The sequence below is a fragment of the Schistocerca gregaria genome, chromosome 3 (genome assembly GCF_023897955.1).
Source record: "Schistocerca gregaria isolate iqSchGreg1 chromosome 3, iqSchGreg1.2, whole genome shotgun sequence".
Classification (NCBI taxonomy): Eukaryota; Metazoa; Arthropoda; class Insecta; order Orthoptera; family Acrididae; genus Schistocerca; species Schistocerca gregaria.
Window position 1 is genome coordinate 327,373,415 of NC_064922.1, and position 24,558 is coordinate 327,397,972.

General features: G+C 39.3%; 1 protein-coding gene across 1 annotated transcript in view; it reads left to right on the forward strand.

Annotated features, from left to right (window-relative positions):
* The window catches only part of LOC126356252 (shootin-1-like), a 273,743-nt gene that overhangs the window by 236,382 nt on the left and 12,803 nt on the right, over positions 1-24,558 (forward strand). The window contains exons 4-9 of the mRNA XM_050007085.1: positions 1,067-1,180; positions 5,734-5,828; positions 6,416-6,581; positions 13,676-13,941; positions 15,725-15,886; positions 16,955-17,093. Of these exons, the coding sequence (XP_049863042.1) occupies positions 1,067-1,180; positions 5,734-5,828; positions 6,416-6,581; positions 13,676-13,941; positions 15,725-15,886; positions 16,955-17,093 (942 nt within the window). The remainder of the gene's footprint in view (positions 1-1,066; positions 1,181-5,733; positions 5,829-6,415; positions 6,582-13,675; positions 13,942-15,724; positions 15,887-16,954; positions 17,094-24,558) is intronic.

Sequence of the window (24,558 nt, forward strand, 5' to 3'; positions counted from 1 at the left end):
CCTTTGTGCGTGCTGTGATTATTCTCATCTTCTCCACATGACCCCTGTGTGAGCGATACATAAGGGGTTGTCTATGGAGGGACGGGGTTCGAGTCCATACTGTCAGTTTTTGGATGTCCCTAATTCTTCTTTGGCTTCTTTCCTTGACTCATCAAAAGCAATCTCTGCCTAGCAGCCACACTTAATTTCTTTTCTTGCTTACCGTATGAAATCCTATATATTTTTTTCTCTTGCAGAAGATGTAGAAATCTCCTACAGCAGCATGCTCATACATCTGAAATGTAGAGCCTGGTAGCCTAGCAATAAAGCATATGTCTGGAATTTCAGTCTATCATTAACGTAGCCTTCAGCTCTCAGTGCTGTGAAGATTTGCTAGGAATGACATGTATAGATTCCAAATGAAACTGTAGGCCCATTTTGTCTGGCAGTATTTCCTGGGTAGGTGAGGGACATGCAAGTGACCAAAGTGGTACTGGTATGCAATTGACTTGCAGTGGCCATTCAGCCATATAGAACTGTTATTATTATCACTGAAATCTTGAGTAATCTTGAATAATGAAGTTTTTCTCACATTATGTGTGCTTATTTCAGTTAACATGGCTTCTAAAAAAGTAAATGTATCTTCAAGAATTCAAGATATTCTAGGACCAAAGTTACAGTTACTTCATAGTTACAGTTCTTCTTTCACTTATTTGGCAATTATTGAATAAACTTTTGGTATCATTATTAAAGGGCTATTCAGTAAAATATTTGCAAGAACTTGGACTTAATTTTTAATTTTCTTTCTAGGGAAAAATTAAGATCCTAGAATTCCCTGAAACCATGAGTTTTCTGACAGCAGAACTCACAGCCATGAACAGAAGTTTATGGATCAATTAAGTCATGTATTAAGGCCCCAGTAAATATTTCTTCAGTATGTTTGTCTTCTATAAAGTGGGCTGCTGATGGGCACCCAGTAAAAAATAAATGCAAATAGCAGTTTCATTGAAAATTACATTCTTCCTATATTGTATGAGTTCTTCAATGTGGATAGTTCCTAATATTTTTCTGTACGCTATTTTTTTAGGTGCACGGGAGTATGCTGCTCTTGAGAAGAAGTACCAGCAGTTACAGAACACAGTGGATAGCCTTCAAAAACAACTGGCAGAGAAGGACGAAAAATACTCCAAACTAGCAAAAGGTTTGTTATCTGCTGTTTATTTTGTTGTTTAAAAGCTGAACAGCATCCCAGTTTGTTTATTTCTTTATCAACAAGTGTTGTTTATTTCAGCAACTATTGTGACTTTTACAAATAGTATACGATAATTTTATAAAATTGCAAAACCATTCACATCAAATTATTTCCTTTGGGAATGTGGAGAATCCCACAGCGCAAGTCCAGTTTCTAATACAGTCTGCAAGTCTTGTTTCCAGTATGACCTTTGTTGATGGAACTGTTATTGGGACCAAGTGAGGTGATGCAGTGTTTAGCACACTGTACTTGCTTTCAGGAGGATGATGTCCCAATCCCTGTCCGGCCATCCAGATGTAAGTTTTCTGTGATTTCCCAAAATTGCTCCAGGCAATAGCCAGGATGCTTCCTACTTCCTCTGAAAAGGGCACAGCCCACTTCCTTCCCCACCCTTCCATAATCCGAGCTTCTACTCTGTCTCTAATGACCTCACTGTTGACCGGATATTAAACTCTAATCTCCTCCTCCTTCTTCTCCTCCTCCTATTATGGGGTATAAATGGAAACAAAAGCTGAAGAAATGTGGAGTAAAGATTATTTGAAGAAGATAGGTAGAGACCAAAAGTGGGGCTGCTTAATGTAAATAGAGAAGGAACAGGCAGAAATTTATGGCTAAAAATTGGAATCTGCATTGCACCTGCTGCTTATGGGGATCAATAACAATGGATTCTTACTTAATCTTTACTGATCCAAATATTTTGGCAATAAATGTTTCAGTTGAAAGGCTTTATTGGAATTGGACATTTGATAATCAGTAATGTCTTCACTGAAGAAACAATACTGCGTAACTGTCTCTGTGTCAATTTACATGCAAATGCAAATTGTGCACAACCATACTTGTTACATATCCATCCTTGCTGGAAAGCAGAGCTTGAATCAAGGCTTCATTAGATGGAAATGAACAGAATTTCAGAACACGATATTTTCACTGGGAAAGAAACTGTTGCTCACATAAAAATAGCACATGAAAGTGGAGATTTGTTTTTCAGAGTGCACAACTCATCAATTTTCTGCAGGTTATCTTTCATTTTGCTACAGTCTCACAGAGAGCCCAGTTAATGGCATATCATTCTTTTGCAGTTGTGCGGAATTTACATCTTTTTTACCTTGTGTGACTTGTGTGTGCTCTTTCAGCTTCACTTTCATTGTATAGAATTGAAAATTCACAATTCTTCAGTAACGGCAGGTGTGCTGACTCAAGTATGCCAACTGACCAAAATTTGGAAACTCAGAAAAGTTGCTTGTACCTTCAAAGACAATATGCTATGAGGAGACTTCAAAAAGTAAGGTACACATTATTGTGACAGTTTAAGTAACTTTTGTTAAATAGTGCATTACATTTCAATGTGACACCTGTACAGGAGACTGTTATCCAACATAATTACCAAGTCTTTGAAAACAACAGTTGGAACATTGTGCCAGTTGTTTGAGTCCTCAGCGATTGAAACTTGCTCCTTGGCTGCAGAGCTAGTTTGAGAATCATCATCATCATCATCATCCTCATCGTTGAAAAATCTGCAATTGCTGTGACCCAGTTCCTTGTTTTCCTGGACATTGTTGTCCGTAGTTGATGTCAACGGCCTTCTTTCCCCATCAGCATCGCCCATTTCTCTGTGGTCTTGGTCAAATTTTAGCACCATTTCACTATGATTTAATATGACATTGCACTTGCTCCATATACTGCCAGAATTTCATAGTGACTCTGTGTTCAATTTAGACATTTTTCCCACAGTAATCATACTGTCGCTTGTACTTCAGCTCTGGAGTAAGAATCTAGTTCCCACACCATTTCAGTTGCACACTATGATGCATCTGTTGTCCACGGCACAGGAGGACTCTGTCTGTAGGCAGCACAGTATATGTACTCTCTTCTGAAAATGTGCCGCTGTTGTTTTACAATAATCATCGTCTGAGATGATATGTGTAACTCAATTTTATGAAGTCTCCTTGTACCTTTTCTTATGAGTTCTTTCTTCTGCTTCGTTGAATTTATTGCAGTCAGCTGGGAAATAAAAACAACCACCCCCACAAACATTGCAAGACGGTGGTAGCAGTGTCATGATTCAGGAACAAATTCTGTAATTTTTTTCTGGTAGTACTTATCTGCTGATTGACGCGCAAGTTGCCGAAGTGGCGTCAAATCGAAAGACTTGCACCAGGCAAGCGGTCTACCCAACGGGAGGCCCTTGTCACACGCCATTATTATTATTATCTGCTGATCAGGTTATAAATAGATTACTGCAGATTGTGTACACAACTACATGGTGGCTGTGCCATGAGGCACATGGGGACATACATCAAGATAGTTTGGCATATCAGTCACTTCGAAATGTGTGTTACAGGAATGGAAATTCCTGGATGGAGCAACACATAAAATAAGGGAATGGCAACCACTCTCCTATAGTGATTTAGTGCCTGGAGCACAGTAACAAATAACAAAAAACAGCATTCACACCATCTTTCAAGCACGAACTCTTTTTCCAGCGGTATCACATACATTCACACACACAACCAGACAAACACCCGAACACTCTGTCCCGTGAACACAGCAAGACGGTGACTTGCCATGAAAAGGGAGTGTGCATTTGGATGTCTGTGTGGTTGTGTGCATGAATGTGTGTACTATTGTTGGAAAAAGAACTAGTGCTCAAAAGCTAGTGTCAGTGCTGTTTTCTGTTGTGTGTTACTCTGCTCAAAGCATCGATCTGGTATAGGTAAGTGGTTGTCTTTCCCTTATTTTACAAAATGTGTGTTGGAAATGTTGATCACTCTTTCAACACTTAGTGGACTTAAGCCCGTTTCACCACATAAAACACTATCTATTCTATGCACCACCCTCCCTTGCAGCTTTGGATTCTATTTACAAGTAGCATGGTTCCATAATGAGTAATCAGTACCTTACTCAGCTATTCTTACCTATACAGTTGCTCTTTTTGCTGAACTATGGTTTCAGGACATATGTATTAAACAACAATTACTTTTATGAATAAACTTTAGACATTGTTTTAAAAACGGTCTCAGAAGTAAAGCACCTTATCTGTGTTAGAAAGTGTCATCCAAGTTCTTCCTCAAGGGTGAGTGTTATGTTCACTGTTTTATTGAAATTGTTATTTTCAGCTTTTTATAGACTAAAATAATCTATTCTAATAGAAATGAGAATAGTAATTAGATGTTGACAAACACAAATTAATAAAATTTACAAGTGCAGTGCAAGATGGAAATTTCCAGAAAAAGAGGCAACTTATGTATGTGGGTATTTGAGTGAAAGCTGGTTTTTCTTTATGCCCACCTCTTCGTTGTTTACATTCTCTTAAGGGTTCTAGTCTCACAGATTTATGAAAGTGCCTTTGTGGAGTTTGGAAAAGATGGAGCCAAGTAAATGTTCTTTTTGCAGTAATTCGATTTAATTATCAAGTGCTCTTGGGAGTTAGCAGTTGATTTAGTGTTGGCATAATTCATGCCAGCAGCTGTAGTTACAAGATTGATACAAGTGAATATTATTGGTTAAAGCATTATTTGTAATTTTAACTCATTGTAAGAGGCATGTCTGGGTGTCTGAAGAACACTCCTGTGATACAGTTTTGTGTTTTTTGTTCCAAGTCTGCACAAGTTCCTACTTGTCTCTAGTGATCAACTGCAAAAAAGTTTGTCTTTGATATTTTGAAAGTACAGACATATTTGAATCAATATTTAAATTTTCAATAGAATTGCACCGAAAATTAACTTAATGTTGTTGTTATGTAGATTAAGATGAAAACTTTCAAAAGTTGTATTTATTTTAGTTTAAAAAAATATTAATGCTCTGTAAAACTACTTGTTTTACTGCAATTCTAAAATTTAGACTGACAGCAGCAATTACAAATTTTTCATGTGAAAATCTTGAAACTTTTAAATAAAACAAGTGTTATTTACATTCTACTTCTTTATTCTTCATGTGTACATATTTATTTCTCAACGTAGTTACCCTGCTGATGAACACACTTTTCCCAACGAGGGATGATAACAACGATGTTATCATCACTGTAGAATGTTTGACTTTGTTGACAGAGCCACAATGCCACCCCTTCTTGCACCTCTACATCAATGTCAAAGTGAAGTCCTCGGAGGTGTTCTTTAAGTTTTGGAAACTGATGAAATTCGGATGGGGTAACATTTTTTTTACTTAAAAAACTTTCAAAGTTTTCACATAAAAAATTTAGAGCTGTTACATTTCAGTACGCCCTCGTACATGTAGTATTAGGTAACCGAAGACAACAAAACATGTCACTGTATTTATTTTCTGAATTTATTAAGTATTCATCAATATTCTACTGCTTGTGTTTGAAAGAAAGGAATAAATGTGTTTCATAGTTTGTAAGAAGTAATCAGTAATTGTTTTAATGTCCTTTTAATTGCCCTCTGTATATTTCTCATATGCTCATATTGAAGCCTCACTTCAAAATAATTTCTGTAATAAGTTTTTGTATGCCATAAATCAATGTATTTTATTTGCTTCTGTTACAGTGTCAGAGCAAGTGTTCAATGAATATGAAAAACTGAAGAGTAAATATGATGTAGAAACTGGAGCAATGCAGGATGCAATGAAAACAGCTTCACAGGTTAGATTTTTGGTTCATTGGAAAATACATGTTGAGAGAGATACCAGAAAATATTTGGACTTGGAAATTATGTAATGTATCAGACATATAACAAGCTATTGAGAGAAATATGTTGTAGTCAATTCATTTTTTTCCCATTGCTCTAACTATAGTAAGTTAATGTGTGATTTTATGGGTGGCTAGTTGTAATAGTTTGAGGCAAGAATTATTTTTTCTGCAGCTGCTTAACGTGTGAACACTAGGTTTCTATGTTATGCACATGAGGTGAATTCCACAATTCCCTCTCAAAATCAGAATAGTGTTTATGATGGGCCATTGTGATCACAGATAATCTTCATTTCATTGTGTATTTTCCACAACTGTAAAGTTATGAAAAATAAACTTCACACTGGGAACATCAACCATCTCTTTATGTATCTCCCTGATAATTATTACTACCTATTAAATCAGCAAATGAGATAATGTTCAAGAATGACCTTAGCCTGTCTTACTACTGTAATTTTAATGCAGCTTGAAGCCGAGCAGTAGCCAAATCAAAGTGATATGAAAACGCCAAACATTCTCATTGTCTTGATATGTTGTTGCAGTGGTACAAGCAGAACCGAGAGCTGAAGCGCAGGAGTGCAGTCCTCATACAAAAGTTTCTGCAGGTGTCTGCAGATGGAGGAATTGACCTGGTTGATGCACAGGATGACTTCAGTGTCGCTGAGCGAGATGAAGATGATTTAGCTCAACTCAGAGAAGCTGTTAAAGGTAATATTGTTATCATTAGCTGACTTTTGAATAAGCTACATGAAAGCATTGAAAGTGTTGTTTAGATTCTTACTACTAAGTTAATTACGGGGTTGAAGATGTTGAGAATGATAGCACTGTTGCAACTAACCAAATGAAGACAAAAAAAATGGTTAAAGGTGGTTAGTCTCTCCAGCATGCACCATATGAGTTCTCTGATTACTGAGTACTTAAAAATGAAACATATTTAAAAGTTAGTCAGAAACCCTTGTTCAGTTTTTGAGACAGAAAGAAGTAAAGACCAACTGATTCAGATGTCATTCTGTATTTGTTTACAATCTAGTTGCCTATATGTATTAATTTTACAAGTATTGCATACCATCCATTAGCCCATTCTCTTTGTTACATTTCCAGTTATGTTTTCTCTAGTGACTGGGACTTACATGAAGTTGACTTTTACTATTTAATGGAAGTGAAAAGGTAGTGACTTTTTTGTGGAAATGCCTTTCCTGCTAATTTTACAATGGTAAATGTAGTTAGAGTAAGGATAAATAACATATACCAGTTTAATGATAGTTGATTATTAATGCAGTTTGTAGCACCTGATTTGCTTTGTGTATATCTTGGACTTATCCACATCCTTGAAGGTCTTCCTTCATTGTGGTATTTGTAATAGACAATGATTTAATGATTAACTGAATCCAATAACACTATAACAGCTCTCAGCCTTGAAGTGACAATATGATGATGACTACTTACAAATACATTATTGTAATTAATTTGAAACTACTGTGGCATATTTGAAACTGGTGGTTTTGCCAGCCATTGAATGGACCAAGAGCTAGGAAGTTAATGTAAGGGAACATAACTTGTGTGTGTGTGTGTGTGTGTGTGTGTGTGTGTGTGTGTGTGTGTGTGTGTGTGTGTGTGTAGGGCATGGTGCAACAAGCATAAAAGAAGACATGTATGATTAGCACGTCTTGCTAATTGTATGTTAAAAACTTAAATGTTGGTTGTAATTTTCATAAAATTTATATTAGTGAGCACAACTCATCTGTTGAACTGAGTTACAATAGGAAAACAATTATATTTTGAAGAATTATGAGTAATTATGCAAAAAGAGGAGGACTCAAATAAGGTTCATCAGGTGCTGCTACAACTGACAAATACGAGAGACCAAGATGGATGTCTTCTGTTGCTAAACATGTTATCAGATGAAACTTTACAAAATGACAAAAAATTTTTTGAAGTCTATTCTATCCTGAAGAGGAATCTAGTGGCTCAGTGGTACTCTAGTCTCACTGTGCAAAATTTCTGGAAAACGATCCCACACAGACCTTTTACTTCCATTTGTTTGGGATAATCTATATACTGCACCATCCGTAAAAGTAATAAGGGTGTATAATAACCAAAATATGATTGTGGGTAAATAACCATAAGGCATGTTTCACACAATGCCAAGTTTTTTAAGGTACGAATATAGATGTAGAAGTAATTTTCTTTAAAGTAACTGTATTACACTCAGAGATTCATCATGATAAGCCATATGGTCAGCTCTGTGTACTGTTATGGTGATTCAGTTACCATGTGAAAGAAATTGTGAAGTAGTTGTCATGAGTCTGACGACTTAAACCTAAATATTGTACCAATACAGCACTGCCTTCCCTTTTTGTGTGGGAACTGTATCATAACAAAGGGTGCTTTCTTGGTTTTTTCCCCTTGGTTAGAGTCCAATTGGGGTTCAGCAAATCCGATCAGTTGACAAGATTCATGTAGAAAGTAAAATTATGAGAATGCTAAACCTCTTAACCACACAGGGCTTTCCAGAAGCTTTCAAAAGTTGAACCAAAGTACACATCCAGAAATGTGGTAGTGGGCAACTGGAAACACTTATGTAAATGACTAAGCAATGCTAGTAATGGCCAATGCATTTGACTGTTGTTGAGATGAATATTGTGCCATTTTACCTTCAGTCAGAAACATCTTAGAACAGACTTACAACAAGTACGTATCACTACATGATCTATTAAATTTTCGAATACTCTATGGCTACTATTTAACTGAAGACCAGTTGAGGTGTATTGTTTCAGAAGAAGGGAAACACTATATTAGACACTTCCAGAATATGTCAGCACTTGTGTGCTTGTTTTAAATGTTCAGAAAAGTGAAATTGAGCACTTCATGAAACATACAAAGGTAGTACTCTATGACTACAGTATCAATATATCACAGTTGGCATCAGTCAACTCATACAATTGTATGTAACAGTTTGCGGAAACTTGAAATGGAATGATCACTTATGCTCAGCTGTAGGTAAATCAGATGGCAGACTTTGGTTCATAGTCAGGATACTGAGAAAATGCAGTCCATCCTCCCACCGCAAAATATTGCTCAAGTTTGTTGGACCCATACCAAACAGGACCAACAGGGGATACAGAAGATATACAAAGAAGGAAAGCACAAATGGTGATGGGTTTGTTTGACTCTCATGCCAGTGGCACAGAAATACTGAAAAACTTCAGTTGTCTGTCACTCAAAAAAAAAAAAAAAAAAAGATTCCAGTTAGCCTGTAAAAATGTATGTGGTTTCAAGAACCAGTTTTAAGTGAAGAATCAACAAATATATTTCAGCCCTATACGTATTGCTCCAATACAGGCTGTAAAGACAAGAGTAGACTAATTCCAGGATGCACTGAAGCCATTTAAACAATCACTCTTCCAATACTCCATATGCTAATGGGACTGGAAGAAACCCTAACATGTGATATAATGCTAAGTACACTCTGCTGTGCACTTCACTATGATTTGTGGAGTATGTCTGTATGAGAATTGGTCATAAAGATGTAATTATTACTTCAAAAAATAAAGTAACATAATTAATTGTTCGTTTGTCTGCAGGTGCATGCATGCAGTTGTTGTACAAATTTAAATCCTCATCTCCATTTTATCAGTGGGCTGCAAACATTGTTTTGGCTCCTTTAGCAGCATATTATGGTACAGTGGTATGAGAATTTCAACTTGTACAAGGACTGCACACACATACCTGCAGACAAACAAAAAATTAATTTTTTATCTTAATTTTTCTTAGGTGATAATTTAGACTTGATTACCATACTTCTTGTGGATGTAGATGCTTTAGAACTGTGGGATTCTTCAGCCTATGATCTGGACATCAGAATTGTAATCCAGAATGAAGTATTAAACATAAAATTACATCAGTTTCCTTCATGATTAGTTAGTACACATTTTACCTTTTTCTGAAGATAATTATTTTTCAGTTTGACATATGTTTACCTAGAAATACTGTGATTATTATTCTGTGATTTGGGTCATTGTAAATGTTACTCCATTCATTGTCTTTTTTAACTTTCCTTGTCATCTTATTGCTGATCAACTTACTTCTGTGACTTTGGCCTTTCGCTTTCATGGGTGTCTCATGTGGACTCTTGAATATCTGCCATCCTTGCTTGTGTGTTAGTGGAGAGACAACCTTCAGTCCATTACCCGCAATTCTGGGAACTACCAATCTGGCTTCTCACCAGTTACGCGCACGGGCTTATATCTGTGATGGGCCTCATTCAGACAATTCTGTCAGTTTCCAGCGAGTTGGTGGTTGATGCGCTACTCCATGAGAATGGTGCACTCACACCGGCCACCCCGCAGTCTTTCACAAATGAGTTAAACAAAACACCATTTGTTAAAAAAATGGGTTTTAAATCAGTTATAGCTTTGTATGTCAGCTTCGTAATGAAGTGCATAACATTTCATTAATGGCCAAAGTTATTGTGATATTTCGCAAATAAGTAGCACACTGCATAAAATTCAAAAACTTTGCAGTGAAAAATAGGGGTCACTATAAATTTGTGTTTGGTGCATATAGGACCATATATTGCTGCATATGAAATGTAGCTAACATACTGAATTTTTCTTTAGACTTGGTAGGAGGTCTCGGTCTATCACTGATCTCGAGAAAATTGATATTATGTATCAGCCTCATTTGCAATTGTGTGTGCCAGCAATAAAGCTAGAATGAAATACTCATAACACACCTCATGTCGCAGAACAGTTAGAGGTATCCGAACTAGATTTTGGCAAATGATAGCACACAAAGAGAAGAGTATTTTGCCTTATGGTAGACAAGCGGAGCTTTCTTATGTACTTTGATATACGAATAACTGCAGATTTTTCCAATGGAATGATATTTTTTGAGAGTCATTGGTAGTTGGTGAAATGAGGATTACTGTGGCTTTGCAACAAAGTAAGTGAAGAAATTACACATTTATACACTCCTGGAAATGGAAAAAAGAACACATTGACACCGGTGTGTCAGACCCACCATACTTGCTCCGGATACTGCGAGAGGGCTGTACAAGCAATGATCACACGCACGGCACAGCGGACAAACCAGGAACCGCGGTGTTGGCCGTCGAATGGCGCTAGCTGCGCAGCATTTGTGCACCGCCACCGTCAGTGTCAGCCAGTTTGCCGTGGCATACGAGGCTCCATCGCAGTCTTTAACACTGGTAGCATGCCATGACAACGTGGACGTGAACCGTATGTGCAGTTGACGGACTTTGAGCGAGGGCGTATAGTGGGCATGCGGGATGCCGGGTGGACGTACCGCCGAATTGCTCAACACGTGGGGCGTGAGGTCTCCACACTACATCGATGTTGTCGCCAGTGGTTGGCGGAAGGTGCACGTGCCCGTCGACCTGGGACCGGACCGCAGTGACGCACGGATGCACGCCAAGACCGTAGGATCCTACGCAGTGCCGTAGGGGACCGCACCGCCACTTCCCAGCAAATTAGTGACACTGTTGCTCCTGGGGTATCGGCGAGGACCATTCACAACCGTCTCCATGAAGCTGGGCTACGGTCCTGCACACCGTTAGGCCGTCTTCCGCTCACGCCCCAACATCGTGCAGCCCGCCTCCAGTGGTGTCGCGACAGGTGTGAATGGAGGGATGAATGGAGACATGTCGTCTTCAGCGATGAGAGTCGCTTCTGCCTTGGTGCCAATGATGGTCGTATGCGTGTTTGGCGCCGTGCAGGTGAGCGCCACAATCAGGACTGCATACGACCGATGCACACAGGGCCAACACCCGGCATCATGGTGTGGGGAGCGATCTCCTACACTGGCCGTACATCTCTGGCGATCGTCGAGGGGACACTGAATAGTGCGCGGTACATCCAAACCGTCATCGAACCCATCGTGCTACCATTCCTAGACCGGCAAGGGAACTTGCTGTTCCAACAGGACAATGCACGTCTGCATGTATCCCGTGCCACCCAACGTGCTCTAGAAGGTGTAAGTCAACTACCCTGGCCAGCAAGATCTCCGGATGTGTCCCCCATTTAGCATGTTTGGGACTGGATGAAGTGTCGTCTCACGCGGTCTGCACGTCCAGCACGGACGCTGGTCCAACTGAGGCACCAGGTGGAAATGGCATGGCAAGCCGTTCCACAGGACTACATCCAGCATCTCTACGATCGTCTCCATGGGAGAATAGCAGCCTGCATTGCTGCGAAAGGTGGATATACACTGTACTAGTGCCGACATTGTGCATGCTCTGTTGCCTGTGTCTATGTGCCTGTGGTTCTGTCAGTGTAATCATGTGATGTATCTGACCCCAGGAATGTGTCAATAAAGTTTCCCCTTCCTGGGACAATGAGTTCACGGTGTTCTTATTTCAATTTCCAGGAGTGTATTTATACTGGGAATGTGCCTTTTAATAAGCTTTTGGCATAATTTGCCCTCCGTTCGTCATTTAATAAGCTTCTTTTTCAGGATTGGTGCGTTTGCAACTTCATTAGGATGTTAGTGAGTTGACAATGTGTAAATTCTGGTTTGTTCTGACAAATGAAGCAAATTTTGTGAGGGTGACTAGAGAAATGTGATACCTGAAATTCGCCACAGATGAATGTGTGGTTTACAGGTTACAGCAAGTTTTAGTTGCGACATGTATAGTAAAAATGACCACATTGAGAAACTTATACCATTGTATCGTAAAATACCTTGTTTGTGAAAAGAGATACACAAATATTACACAAACAAAAATGTAAAAAATATGGTATACAAAAAGATGATTGAAACATTTCTAGACAGTATTCCAACTGTGGACAAAAGTGTTAGAAAAATTAACAACATGCAAGCAGACACTATTTCCTGGTTTGAATAAAAATTGGGCATAATATATTGTAAGTAACATCAACATTTTTGCAAAGAACTGTTTCTAGGTACAGAAAGCAAGCCCAATTATGAAAATGTTTCATCACAGACCACTGATGATGCTTTATTTCAATAAAATGAAACACATGTAGTAACAGAAATACACATTTTCTTGTAGTTGAGATTTAAAATAATTTCATTAATTCCTCGAATGATCTCAGAAAGGTGTAGGTCTGTTGAAAGATGCATAAAAGGGGGTGGGGTGATGAATTGTTCAAAGCAACACTGTAGTTAGCACTGATAAAGTGTTTCTTGTACTATGTCATTATTGTATGCTCTTATCCATAACTGTGTTATGTCCATTATTTTACAGGTATTACGAATTACTACACTTTATAAAGGCTCATACAGCTAGCGAATGCCACAGTTTTCTCCATACTTTCTCTTGAAGTTATAAACTACTTTCAAAGTGTGAAAAGTACCACAACAAATAAAATGCCTTTAAAACATCACACTGTATAATGTACTTACAGTGAAACACAGTGGCAACTCATAAAACCCATCAGCTGTGGACTCTGGCCTGTTGTGCATGCACAGCTGTCCTAGGTCCATCGATTAATCACAAAAACCCACCGATTTGTACCCACACATGAAGAGACCCAGCCTGTGTGCAGATCAGAGAGCTAGATCTGGTGGACAGGGACTGAGTGTTAGTGGGAAACAGCAGACCTCAGATTGATGGGCCAGATTTATCAGAGATATCCACAGTACTGGCCCATGGTTCTGGCCTGTTGCAGAAATCCACTTGTGCATACTGTTAATGATCAAGATTTCTTTTTTAAAATGACAAATAACATTTCAGAAAATAGGATAACATACATATTTTAAAAAATATTTCTCATTATTTTAACCATAACATAATTTTTCTGATTGCTTTGTTTATACAGAGCTGACAGGGCAAGTTGCTGACCTGCAGGCACAGCTTAAGATTGCCCGTCTGCAAGAATTTGAGGCACAAGAGGCAGCAGCAGAGCTGTCATCGCAACTTGAAGTGGAGTCTGAAAAAAGGCGTCAACTGGAAGCTGATCTTGCGGAAACAAAGCGTCTGCGGGAGTGGGCAGAAAGCCTTGCCCAAAGAGAAGCAGAGGTACTGAGGCAAGAAGCTGAGCGTGTGAAGGAGGAGGCAGAACAAGCACGTCAGCAAGCCAGTACTGTAAGTATAATGTATTTATACAAGATAAAGCTGCAAGGTTATGTTTATCAATACCTAAATTGTCTTTCCCTCTCATCCTGTCCGGTAAGTCTCCCCTGACCCGAGGTTCTGGGTGACGTTTCTGAATTGTATCCTTTTCCCTAAACCTCTTTAGTCCTTTTCCTTCACCGCTCTTCCTTCCCCTTCAATTCTTGCCCCAGAAGAAGCCGTTGGCTCCGAAAGCTTGTAAAAGTTAAATCCTTTTGTTTGTGTGTTCACCTGCTGCTGCTTGGTGGGTAGATTTTTCTATATATTCATTTACATTATAAAATTATTGATTGATTTTCTTTCTTTACATTAAAATATTGTCTTTTTGAAATCTGTACTTTAAATGTTATGTCATTTTTTTGTGCAATGAAATATTGCATGTAAGACCTTTTCAGAAAGTGGCGAGATCTTTGCAGTCTTTCTGGCAACATTAACATTAATTTAAAACCAAAGTTATTTGTTCTGTGCTACTAGTATGAATCAACTAATGTTGGAACATGTTTCATTGAATCACTGACTCATTCCACATCATAGTGAGAGGTCGCAGTTACAATTTATGGAACATGCAAATAACTAAATTAAAGTGAAAAAGATGTTATTTGTAGAATCCACAGAAATGGAAATGAGATTCCATTGTGGATTGGTGTTATTATTGAGACATCTTATTGCATATAGCTTTTGAGTATGAGAGGATCACTTTGTGTTTGCGTTACTGATGTCCAAATTTTGTTTGCTGCGCCATGTTTGCATAGCCTGCAGAGGAGCAGGTACCTAGCAAGGATAAGGTAGGTCTGCACACTTGCCAATGGGAAGTATGAGACAAAAGAATTATGTCAACTACTACAAAAATGTCCTGTCTCCTACTTGGCAGAGGCATGTTTTGAAAGATTAGTGTGGAAATCTTGCAATCTGGCAGGCATTTTACGCACAGTAGGCTGTCGTGATCTGACAGCCACAGAAATACTCTAGTGCAAGTTGAGTAATAAAACTGATTTTATGACTAGTTCCTTTGTCTTTTGCTATCTAACCACTGTTATAATACTGTAAATCCTTCAGACACTAGGGGCTCCTTTCAAGGAATAGTGCAAATGCTCTGTATTTACTTATGATGCTGCTGATAATGCCCTATCTGTTTATCATTGTCTGACAGCTTGCCATTAGCATGATCAATCAGAATCATTACAAATATTCTTAGTTTAGGAACATGATAAGTGTTGGCATGTTGGCAGTTCAGTTGATCTATGTACTTTTCAAATTCCTAGGACGTTAGCACAAAATATTTCTAGACATACAGCAAAAATTCAGTATTTCATCCAATTTTGTGTGTTGTTTCCTGTTCTGTTAATGTAATTTTGGCATCTTATCTTCTTGTTACCTTTCATCACTATTTCAGTGGTTGCAGTTTCAGTCTACGAACTCCCTTACTTTTCTTTACCCAGCTACAAGGCTGTTCTCCTATTTGTCCCTGTTGTCTATTTTTTACTAATGCTTTTCCTGTCCTCATTAATCTTTTAGTCTTATTTTGTCATCCTTCTGTTTATCATACCACTTGATTATCAAACATAATCAAACCTCCAAAGGCTGGATTATTAATTGAATTTGTCACCAACTGAGCTACAAATTTACTGTATGTGATTTAATTTTTAATAAACAAATATTACTCATGGATTAAAATCGTCTGTGTTGGAGGAATTTGTGTATTAGCTTACAAGCTGTCTTGATGCATTAAACACAATGAAAATGTTTTCAATTCCAGGCCCAGAAGGAGCGAAATGTTCTGGCTCATCAAAGTGCGCTGTTAATGGTTGATGTAATGGGTGAAGAGCGCATTGTGCAACTACTGGAAGAAGTTAACAAGTTAAAGAGTCAAATTGAGGATGAACAACGATCACATGCAGCAGAACTAAAAGAATTGCAGGTAAGTTTTGCTATGCTTAGTGGCTTTTTTTTTTAATTTTCATAAATAAAGTTGATTCATAATAGCAATTTAAACATTTTTCCTTGCTTATGTTCTCCTGAAGGAAGTCAGCACTTAAAACCAAGTTCGAAAGGAAAACAAATGTATTGTCATTCATTGTTTGACAAAAAAAAAAAGGCATCATATTGTTAGATACCCATGACTCATCAAAATCTGTAAATAGTTGAACAGTTTACTATAGAGATAATTTTATGCCATATCATGAAATAAAATACTGATGCTGGAAATTTGTGTCGTTACCAGATATACTCACCTACAAAGTAGAACCCACTTGAATCGACACACATTTCCATTTTCTTCTACTGCTCAGAACATTTCAGCCTCCTGTTTTCTGAGAGACTGCTTAGAAGTTTCACTATTTTTCCTCCCATGTGGAGTGGAATAATATATTTACAGTTTACTGATCATTTGTTGCCACTGACTTGGTGTATACTGATAAATCATATTATAGTGTAATACCAAAGTTCAGGATCAGAGAACAGTCAAAGTATGACAAACAATTCCTTAGTGATGTGAACAACAGTGTTTCATCTGTATCAGGATTACTTGCAAAAAACTAGTAAATGCTCACACTAACTCAAGCTGTACACCTTCATGCACCATCTAATAAGCACTGCTCATGCTTGGTTTGGGCAGTTTTAGTGACATCTCTGAATAGTCAAAGGGACTGTGTCTGTGATACAATATCCACAGTCAAAGTCTATCTTCATGAGTTCTGGGAACCGGGTTCAGGCAAAACTTTTTTTGATGTGTGTCTTTTATAGAAGATAAGGACAATAGAAAGAAGTCAATATTTTTGTGAGAGGTGTATTAAAAACTGGTGTGACCTTAGAAATTTTCATTGATTCAGGGAAATGCCACATTCTAAGCACTTATAAAATATAACATAGAGTGGTCTAAGAATAAGGTGTTTTTTTCTTTTTTTGTTATTATATATATGTGTGTGTTTTGCACATGACTCCCTTGAATATGTATAGATTTGTGATTATGGCTGTTTATGTTGATTAGGATCGCTTGGATCAGAATGATGCAGCTGCACAACTAGAGTTGCTGGAAGAACGGTTGAAGTTGTCCGAAGCAGAACTACAGTGTGTACTGCAAAGGGCTGAGCGTGCTGAGTCCTCGGCAGCTGACCTTACCTCTAAAGGTGATTACCACACTAGAATATTAATGGAGAGTTATTTTTTTATTTTTTATATGATTTTCCAGTCAAATTAACATTATTAACTTTTGCTTTTTAATATTCATAGTTGAAATATTTATTCAAACTAAATACATAATGCATATAATGGAGGGAAACATTCCACGTGGGAAAAATATATCTAAAAACAAAGATGATGTGACTTAACAAACAAAAGCACTGGCAGGTCGATAGACACATAAACAAACACAAACATACACACAAAATTCAAGCTTTCACAACCAACGGTTGCTTCATCAGGAAAGAGGGAAGGAGCGGGAAAGACGAAAGGATGTGGGTTTTAAGGGAGAGGGTAAGGAGTCATTCCAATCCCGGGAGCGGAAAGACTTACCTTAGGGGGGAAAAGGGACAGATATACATTTGTGCGCGCGAGACCGCGAACACACACACACATATATATATATATATATATATATATATATATATATATATATATATATATATAAAACAGAAAGAAACTTCCACATGGGAAAAATATATTAAAAACAAAGATTCCAAGACTTACCAAGCGGGAAAGCGCCGGCAGACAGACACATGAACAAAACACACAAACACACACACACAGAATTACGAGCTTTCGCAACTGGCAGTTGCTTCGTCAGGAAGGAAGGAAGGAGAGGGAAAAATGAAAGGATGTGGGTTTTAAGGGAGAGGGTAAGGAGTCATTCCAATCCCGGGAGCGGAAAGACTTCCCTTAGGGGAAAAAAAGGACAGGTGTACACTCGCACACACACACACACACACACACACACACACACACACACACACACACACACACATATCCATCCGCACATACACAGACACAAGCAGACATATTTAAAGGCAAAGAGTAAGGGCAGAGATGTCAGTCGAGGCGGAAGTACAGAGGCAAAGAAGTTGTTGAAAGACAGGTGAGGTATGAGTGGCGGCAACTTGAAATTAGCGGAGGTTGAGGCCTGGCGGATATCGAGAAGAGAGGATATACTGAAGGGCGAGTTCCCATCTCCGGAGTTCGGATAGGTTGGTGTTGGTGGGAAGTATCCAGATAACTCGGACGGTGTAACACTGTGCCAAGATGTGCTGGCCGTGCATCAAGGCATGTTTAGCCACAGGGTGATCCTCATTACCAACAAACACTGTCTGCCTGTGTCCATTCATGCGAATGGACAGTTTGTTGCTGGTCATTCCCACATAGAAAGCATCACAGTGCAGGCAGGTCAGTTGGTAAATCACGTGGGTGCTTTCACATGTGGCTCTCCCTTTGATCGTGTACACCTTCCGGGTTACAGGACTGGAGTAGGTGGTGGTGGGAGGGTGCATAGGACAGGTTTTACACCGGGGGCGGTTGCAAGGGTAGGAGCCAGAGGGTAGGGGAGGTGGTTTGGGGATTTCATAGGGATGAACCAAGAGGTTACGAAGGTTAGGTGGACGGCGGAAAGACACTCTTGGTGGAGTGGGGAGGATTTCATGAAGGATGGATCTCATTTCGGGGCAGGATTTTAGGAAGTCGTATCCCTTCTGGAGAGCCACATTCAAGGTCTGATCCAGTCCCGGGAAGTATTCTGTTACAAGTGGGGCACTTTTGAGGCCTTTAGATAGGACAGAGGTTTCGGATTGGGAGAGGGGTTTGGGGTAGTTAACCTTCCCTATACACAAATATCCCGCACGTCCAGGGCCTCGCTGCAATGGAGCACTTCCTTTCACGCCGATCACCTGCCACCCTACCTAAAACCTCTTTCCTCGTCACCTTAGCCAGCTTCATCCTGACCCACAACTTCTTCACTTTTGAAGGCCAGACATACCAACAATTAAAGGGAACAGCCATGGGTACCAGGATGGCCCCCTCGTATGCCAACCTATTTATGGGTCGCTTAGAGGAAGCCTTCTTGGTTACCCAAGCCTGCCAACCCAAAGTTTGGTACAGATTTATTGATGACATCTTCATGATCTGGACTCACAGTGAAGAACAACTCCAGAATTTCCTCTCCAACCTCAACTCCTTTGGTTCCATCAGATTCACCTGGTCCTACTCCAAATCCCATGCCACTTTCCTAGACGTTGACCTCCATCTGTCCAATGGCCAGCTGCACACATCCGTCCACATCAAACCCACCAACAAGCAACAGTACCTCCATTATGACAGCTGCCACCCATTCCATATCAAACGGTCCCTTCCCTACAGCCTAGGCCTTTGTGGCAAACGAATCTGCTCCAGTCCTGAATCCCTCGACCATTACACCAACAACCTGAAAACAGCTTTCGCATCCCGCAACTACCCTCCCAAACTGGTACAGAAGCAGATAACCAGAGCCACTTCCTCATCCCCTCAAACCCAGAACCTCTCACAGAAGAACCCCAAAAGTGCCCCACTTGTAACAGAATACTTCCCGGGACTGGATCAGACCTTGAATGTGGCTCTCCAGCAGGGATACGACTTCCTAAAATCCTGCCCCGAAATGAGATCCATCCTTCATGAAATCCTCCCCACTCCACCAAGAGTGTCTTTCCGCCGTCCACCTAACCTTCGTAACCTCTTGGTTCATCCCTATGAAATCCCCAAACCACCTCCCCTACCCTCTGGCTCCTACCCTTGCAACCGCCCCCGGTGTAAAACCTGTCCTATGCACCCTCCCACCACCACCTACTCCAGTCCTGTAACCCGGAAGGTGTACACGATCAAAGGGAGAGCCACATGTGAAAGCACCCACGTGATTTACCAACTGACCTGCCTGCACTGTGATGCTTTCTATGTGGGAATGACCAGCAACAAACTGTCCATTCGCATGAATGGACACAGGCAGACAGTGTTTGTTGGTAATGAGGATCACCCTGTGGCTAAACATGCCTTGATGCACGGCCAGCACATCTTGGCACAGTGTTACACCGTCCGAGTTATCTGGATACTTCCCACCAACACCAACCTATCCGAACTCCGGAGATGGGAACTCGCCCTTCAGTATATCCTCTCTTCTCGATATCCGCCAGGCCTCAACCTCCGCTAATTTCAAGTTGCCGCCACTCATACCTCAACTGTCTTTCAACAACTTCTTTGCCTCTGTACTTCCGCCTCGACTGACATCTCTGCCCTTACTCTTTGCCTTTAAATATGTCTGCTTGTGTCTGTGTATGTGCGGATGGATATGTGTGTGTGTGTGTGTGTGTGTGTGTGTGTGTGTGTGTGCGAGTGTACACCTGTCCTTTTTTTCCCCTAAGGGAAGTCTTTCCGCTCCCGGGATTGGAATGACTCCTTACCCTCTCCCTTAAAACCCACATCCTTTCATTTTTCCCTCTCCTTCCTTCCTTCCTGACGAAGCAACTGCCAGTTGCGAAAGCTCGTAATTCTGTGTGTGTGTGTTTGTGTGTTTTGTTCATGTGCCTGTCTGCCGGCGCTTTCCCGCTTGGTAAGTCTTGGAATCTTTGTTTTTAATGTATTTTTCCCATGTGGAAGTTTCATCCGCACATATGCAGACACAAGCAGACATATGTAAAGACTGCCTCTGTAGTTCCACCTTGACTGACACCTTTGCCCAAACTCTTTGCCTTTACATATGTCTGTTTGTGTCTGTATATGTGTGGATGGATATGTGTGAGTGTGCGAGTGTATACCTGTCCCTTTTTTTCCCCCTAAGGTAAGTCTTTCTGCTCCCGGGATTGGAATGACTCCTTACCCTCTCCCTTAAAACCCACATCCTTTCGTCTTTCCCTCTCCTACCCTCTTTCCTGATGAAGCAACCGTCGGTTGCGAAAGCTTGATATTTGTGTGTGTGTTCTTTATTGTGTCTATCTACCAGCACTTTCCTGTTTGGTAACTAATGATTGATGTGTATAATTAATATCAGTACTTTGTGTGAGAGTGCATTATCAATAAACATCATTTATCTGCAAAGATATTATGCTGAAGGGGTGGACACGATCTCTATATATACTGCATCAGTGGCCAACATAACTGGTTATGCAGACTATCCGAAAACTTTGGTGTCAGCAGTCCAACCATCCACAGGGTTGGTTCTGTTTCCTTAGGATTCTTCTAATAAATCTAAATGTTGCATCTACTTTTCCTACATCTAGTTTCATTTGGTTCTTTCACTTTGTCATTCTGACCACATGTTCCTAATTTTTTTATATTTGCTGCTGTTTCCTGTGATTACTCACAAATCATATGATTGAACAATGTTGGGTTTTTCTGCCTGTTTATGTACAACACGTTATATTCTGTAGTGTCCTACTTTAATAGATGTGGGTTTTTTTTTATAGGGATTCTTTATTACCTATATATTTTCAACCATGTGCTCTTGAAAGGCTATGATAGACTCCCTCAAAATTGCTGTTTGGAAAAACAACACTGCCTTTCTAATATCTGTTAAATAATATATTGACTCACTTCATTGACATGAACTGTATATTGACAACAATCATGAATACTTTGAATATACATCATCAAACTTCTCTCTTTATCAATGTGCAACACAGGCTCAGTATAGTATGAATCAATCTGAATGTAAGATTCTCATTTTAATAATTATACATCTTGTTAGGGCTTCCGCACCTTGTTAAAGTAGGTTGATGATCCCCAGAACTTACAAAGGTTGCTACAAAGTACTTTTACAAGCTTTGGGGGCAGGTTCATACACTGTAACAAGAAATAAATGCTAGTAAACATGGCCTCTAAAATGTGTATCACTTATTCAGTAGAAGAGATGTGTTTCATGGTATCAAAGATGGCCAAGTGCTCATAGCTCTTAAGATATGCATTTTTGAGCCCTTGTTTACCAGACTGTTTTTCATGCTTTGGTGTAAGATACCTGTTCCCAAAGTTTGTAAAAGTGTTTTTGAAAGACCATATATTCATGTCCCAGTAGGTACTTCGTCTCACAAAGTCACTGCGATCACCTTCCCATCGTGAAAATGCGTGACATCCCTTGGCATGACATGCTGCATGCAAACATAACAACAGACCCACACAATATCTATACTCTCACCTAGTTGTATAGTTTTAATGTATGAGTATCATTTGTTGATAAGAAGACATAGGGATGCACATCACTCTTTTGGAGGGGTATGTAACACCACAGTTGTTTGTGTTGAGAGTTAACAGCCAGTTACGGCACCAAGTGTCAGTACATAAGTTTTCGGGCATTGCTGCTTTGTTATATACAGCATCATCATCATCATCAGACAGATGCACAGAGCTTCCAACATCATTGGCTACGTAATTCGTACATGTCATGAACAGTAATTACCCTTGAAATACACCCAAAACTACTTCCACATTTGATAATTTCATCCTATTAAGAATGATTTATTGATCTGTTGTTATGTACATCTCTCCAATGAGTCCTCTTGAAAATGAAAATGTCCTGTAACTTTTTCCAGTCACTTAGAATATTTTGTTGCTCAATAAATCTGATAGACTACCGTCAGAAAGGGAACAAGCCCCTTTTTATAATCTTTACATAACTGTACAGGCTTTACATTAAGCCTAGGTTTCTTTTTCCCTGTTAAACAAGTTTAGTTCATTTTCTGTTGTAGGATCATTAACTTACTATCTCTCATTTTAGCATTCATATATTGATTAAAAGGAGAAAGCGTATTACCATATTTTGCAGTGGAACTAGTTTGGAAGATTGAGCAACTATTTCAATGAATTTGATTCATTTTCTGACTAATCATAAGACTAAAACTTCTAAGAATTTTTTGTTAAGATTGGTAGGCAGAACTTTACTTTTGAATCGATTGAACACTTCTTGTCTCACTCTTCCTATGTTCATTTTAGGGTTGTTCATACTTTGTAAGTTAACAGGGCCTTGACTCCACATAAATTGTGATGAAGTTATCTTGGCTTTCATAGCAAATTTTGAATTTGGTTATCAGGTTACTTCATGTCTTCTTCTACCCATCACAAATGTACTAGCCAAATACACGCGTGAAATGTACAAATCCCGGGATTTATCCAGTGATACTCCACATGTATTGTCAGATTCATCACTTGTAGGTCCTAATCTGCACAAAAACTATTTTGGGGTATTTTGAGTCTACATGCTTCTTGCCATGGTAGCCAGATGGTGAGATGGTGTCCAAGGTCTTGTAGATAGTAAATTTCTTATAGGAATGTCTGTCTTAGCTTTTGGAGATTACCTCTCCATCATCATCTCTGGCAAACTGTAGACCATTCTCTCTTCTGTTAATTCTGTTGAAGACTTCAACAGAGTTCCATTAGAATTTTTTTTTTTTTTTTTTTTTTTTTTTTTTTTTTTTGTGGCTTTGTAAGGCCACCACAATTTTTGTACTGATTTTGTGGGGCAGTGTCTCCATAAAAACTTGCACCTACAGGTTATCCAAAACTTTGAGTTGTTAACCCACCATCCACAACTTGGATAAGGAGTTAGAGTTAGTGCATCTGCACCTACATGAATATTAGACAGTCATTGTACTCAAGATGATGGAGAGAACCTCATTTGATATTGTGTATATCTGTACAGGCCCTATCTTATTCTCATGATATGTTTGGAAATTATATGGTACGCTAGCAGATACATACTGAAATCTGAATTTGCCAGTTCCTTGAATTTATCCAAATGGTCTGTTAGAATACAGTCATTTTTCATTCAGTGATTCCCATATAAGCCTCCTGAGCATTACTTTTGTGGCTCTATAATACCACCACAACTTTTGGATTGGATTTTCAGTACTTACCTGTTATGAAATTACAAAGAAATCCAGACCATTAACACTTACAGGCATTAATAAATACCAGTGGAGACAGTTGAAAATGTGTGCCCTGACTGGGACTCGAACTCAACATCTCCTGCTTACATGGCAGAAGCTCTATCTGACTCAGCCATTGAGGACACAGAGGATAGTGCAGCTGCAGGGACTTATCTCTGGCACACTCCCCACAAGACCCACATTTCCATCTTACTGTCCACACTACATTTGTAGTGCTCCTACCCACTATACTCATTACTCGTGGCAGTCTATCTACCGATTCCCATAAGAGTTTGAGCAATGTGAGTGCATCCACACTGAAGAAGATCATTGGCCAGTAAGCCTTGCTATGAGGGTAAGTCAATTATCATCTGCAAAGTAGTTATAAAATTTTATTGTAATCAAATAGGAAACTTACAAGAACATCATTTTTTGACATAGTCTCATTGTGTTTCAACACAGTTGGTCCATCGCTGTACAAGCTTCCTAATAAAAGAAGGTTCTCAGTTGAGCTGTGAGCCAGGAATGCACCGCTTCTTTCACTGCTTCGTCCGAGGCAAATCGATGGCCCCTTAATGCCTGTTTGAGTGGACCAAACAAGTGACAGTCAAAAGGGGTAAGACTGGGACTATATGGTGGATGATCCAGTACTTCAAATTTGAGTTTCTGGAGTGTTTCAGCAGTGTGGGCAACAGTATGCAGACAGGCATTGTCATACAACACAATA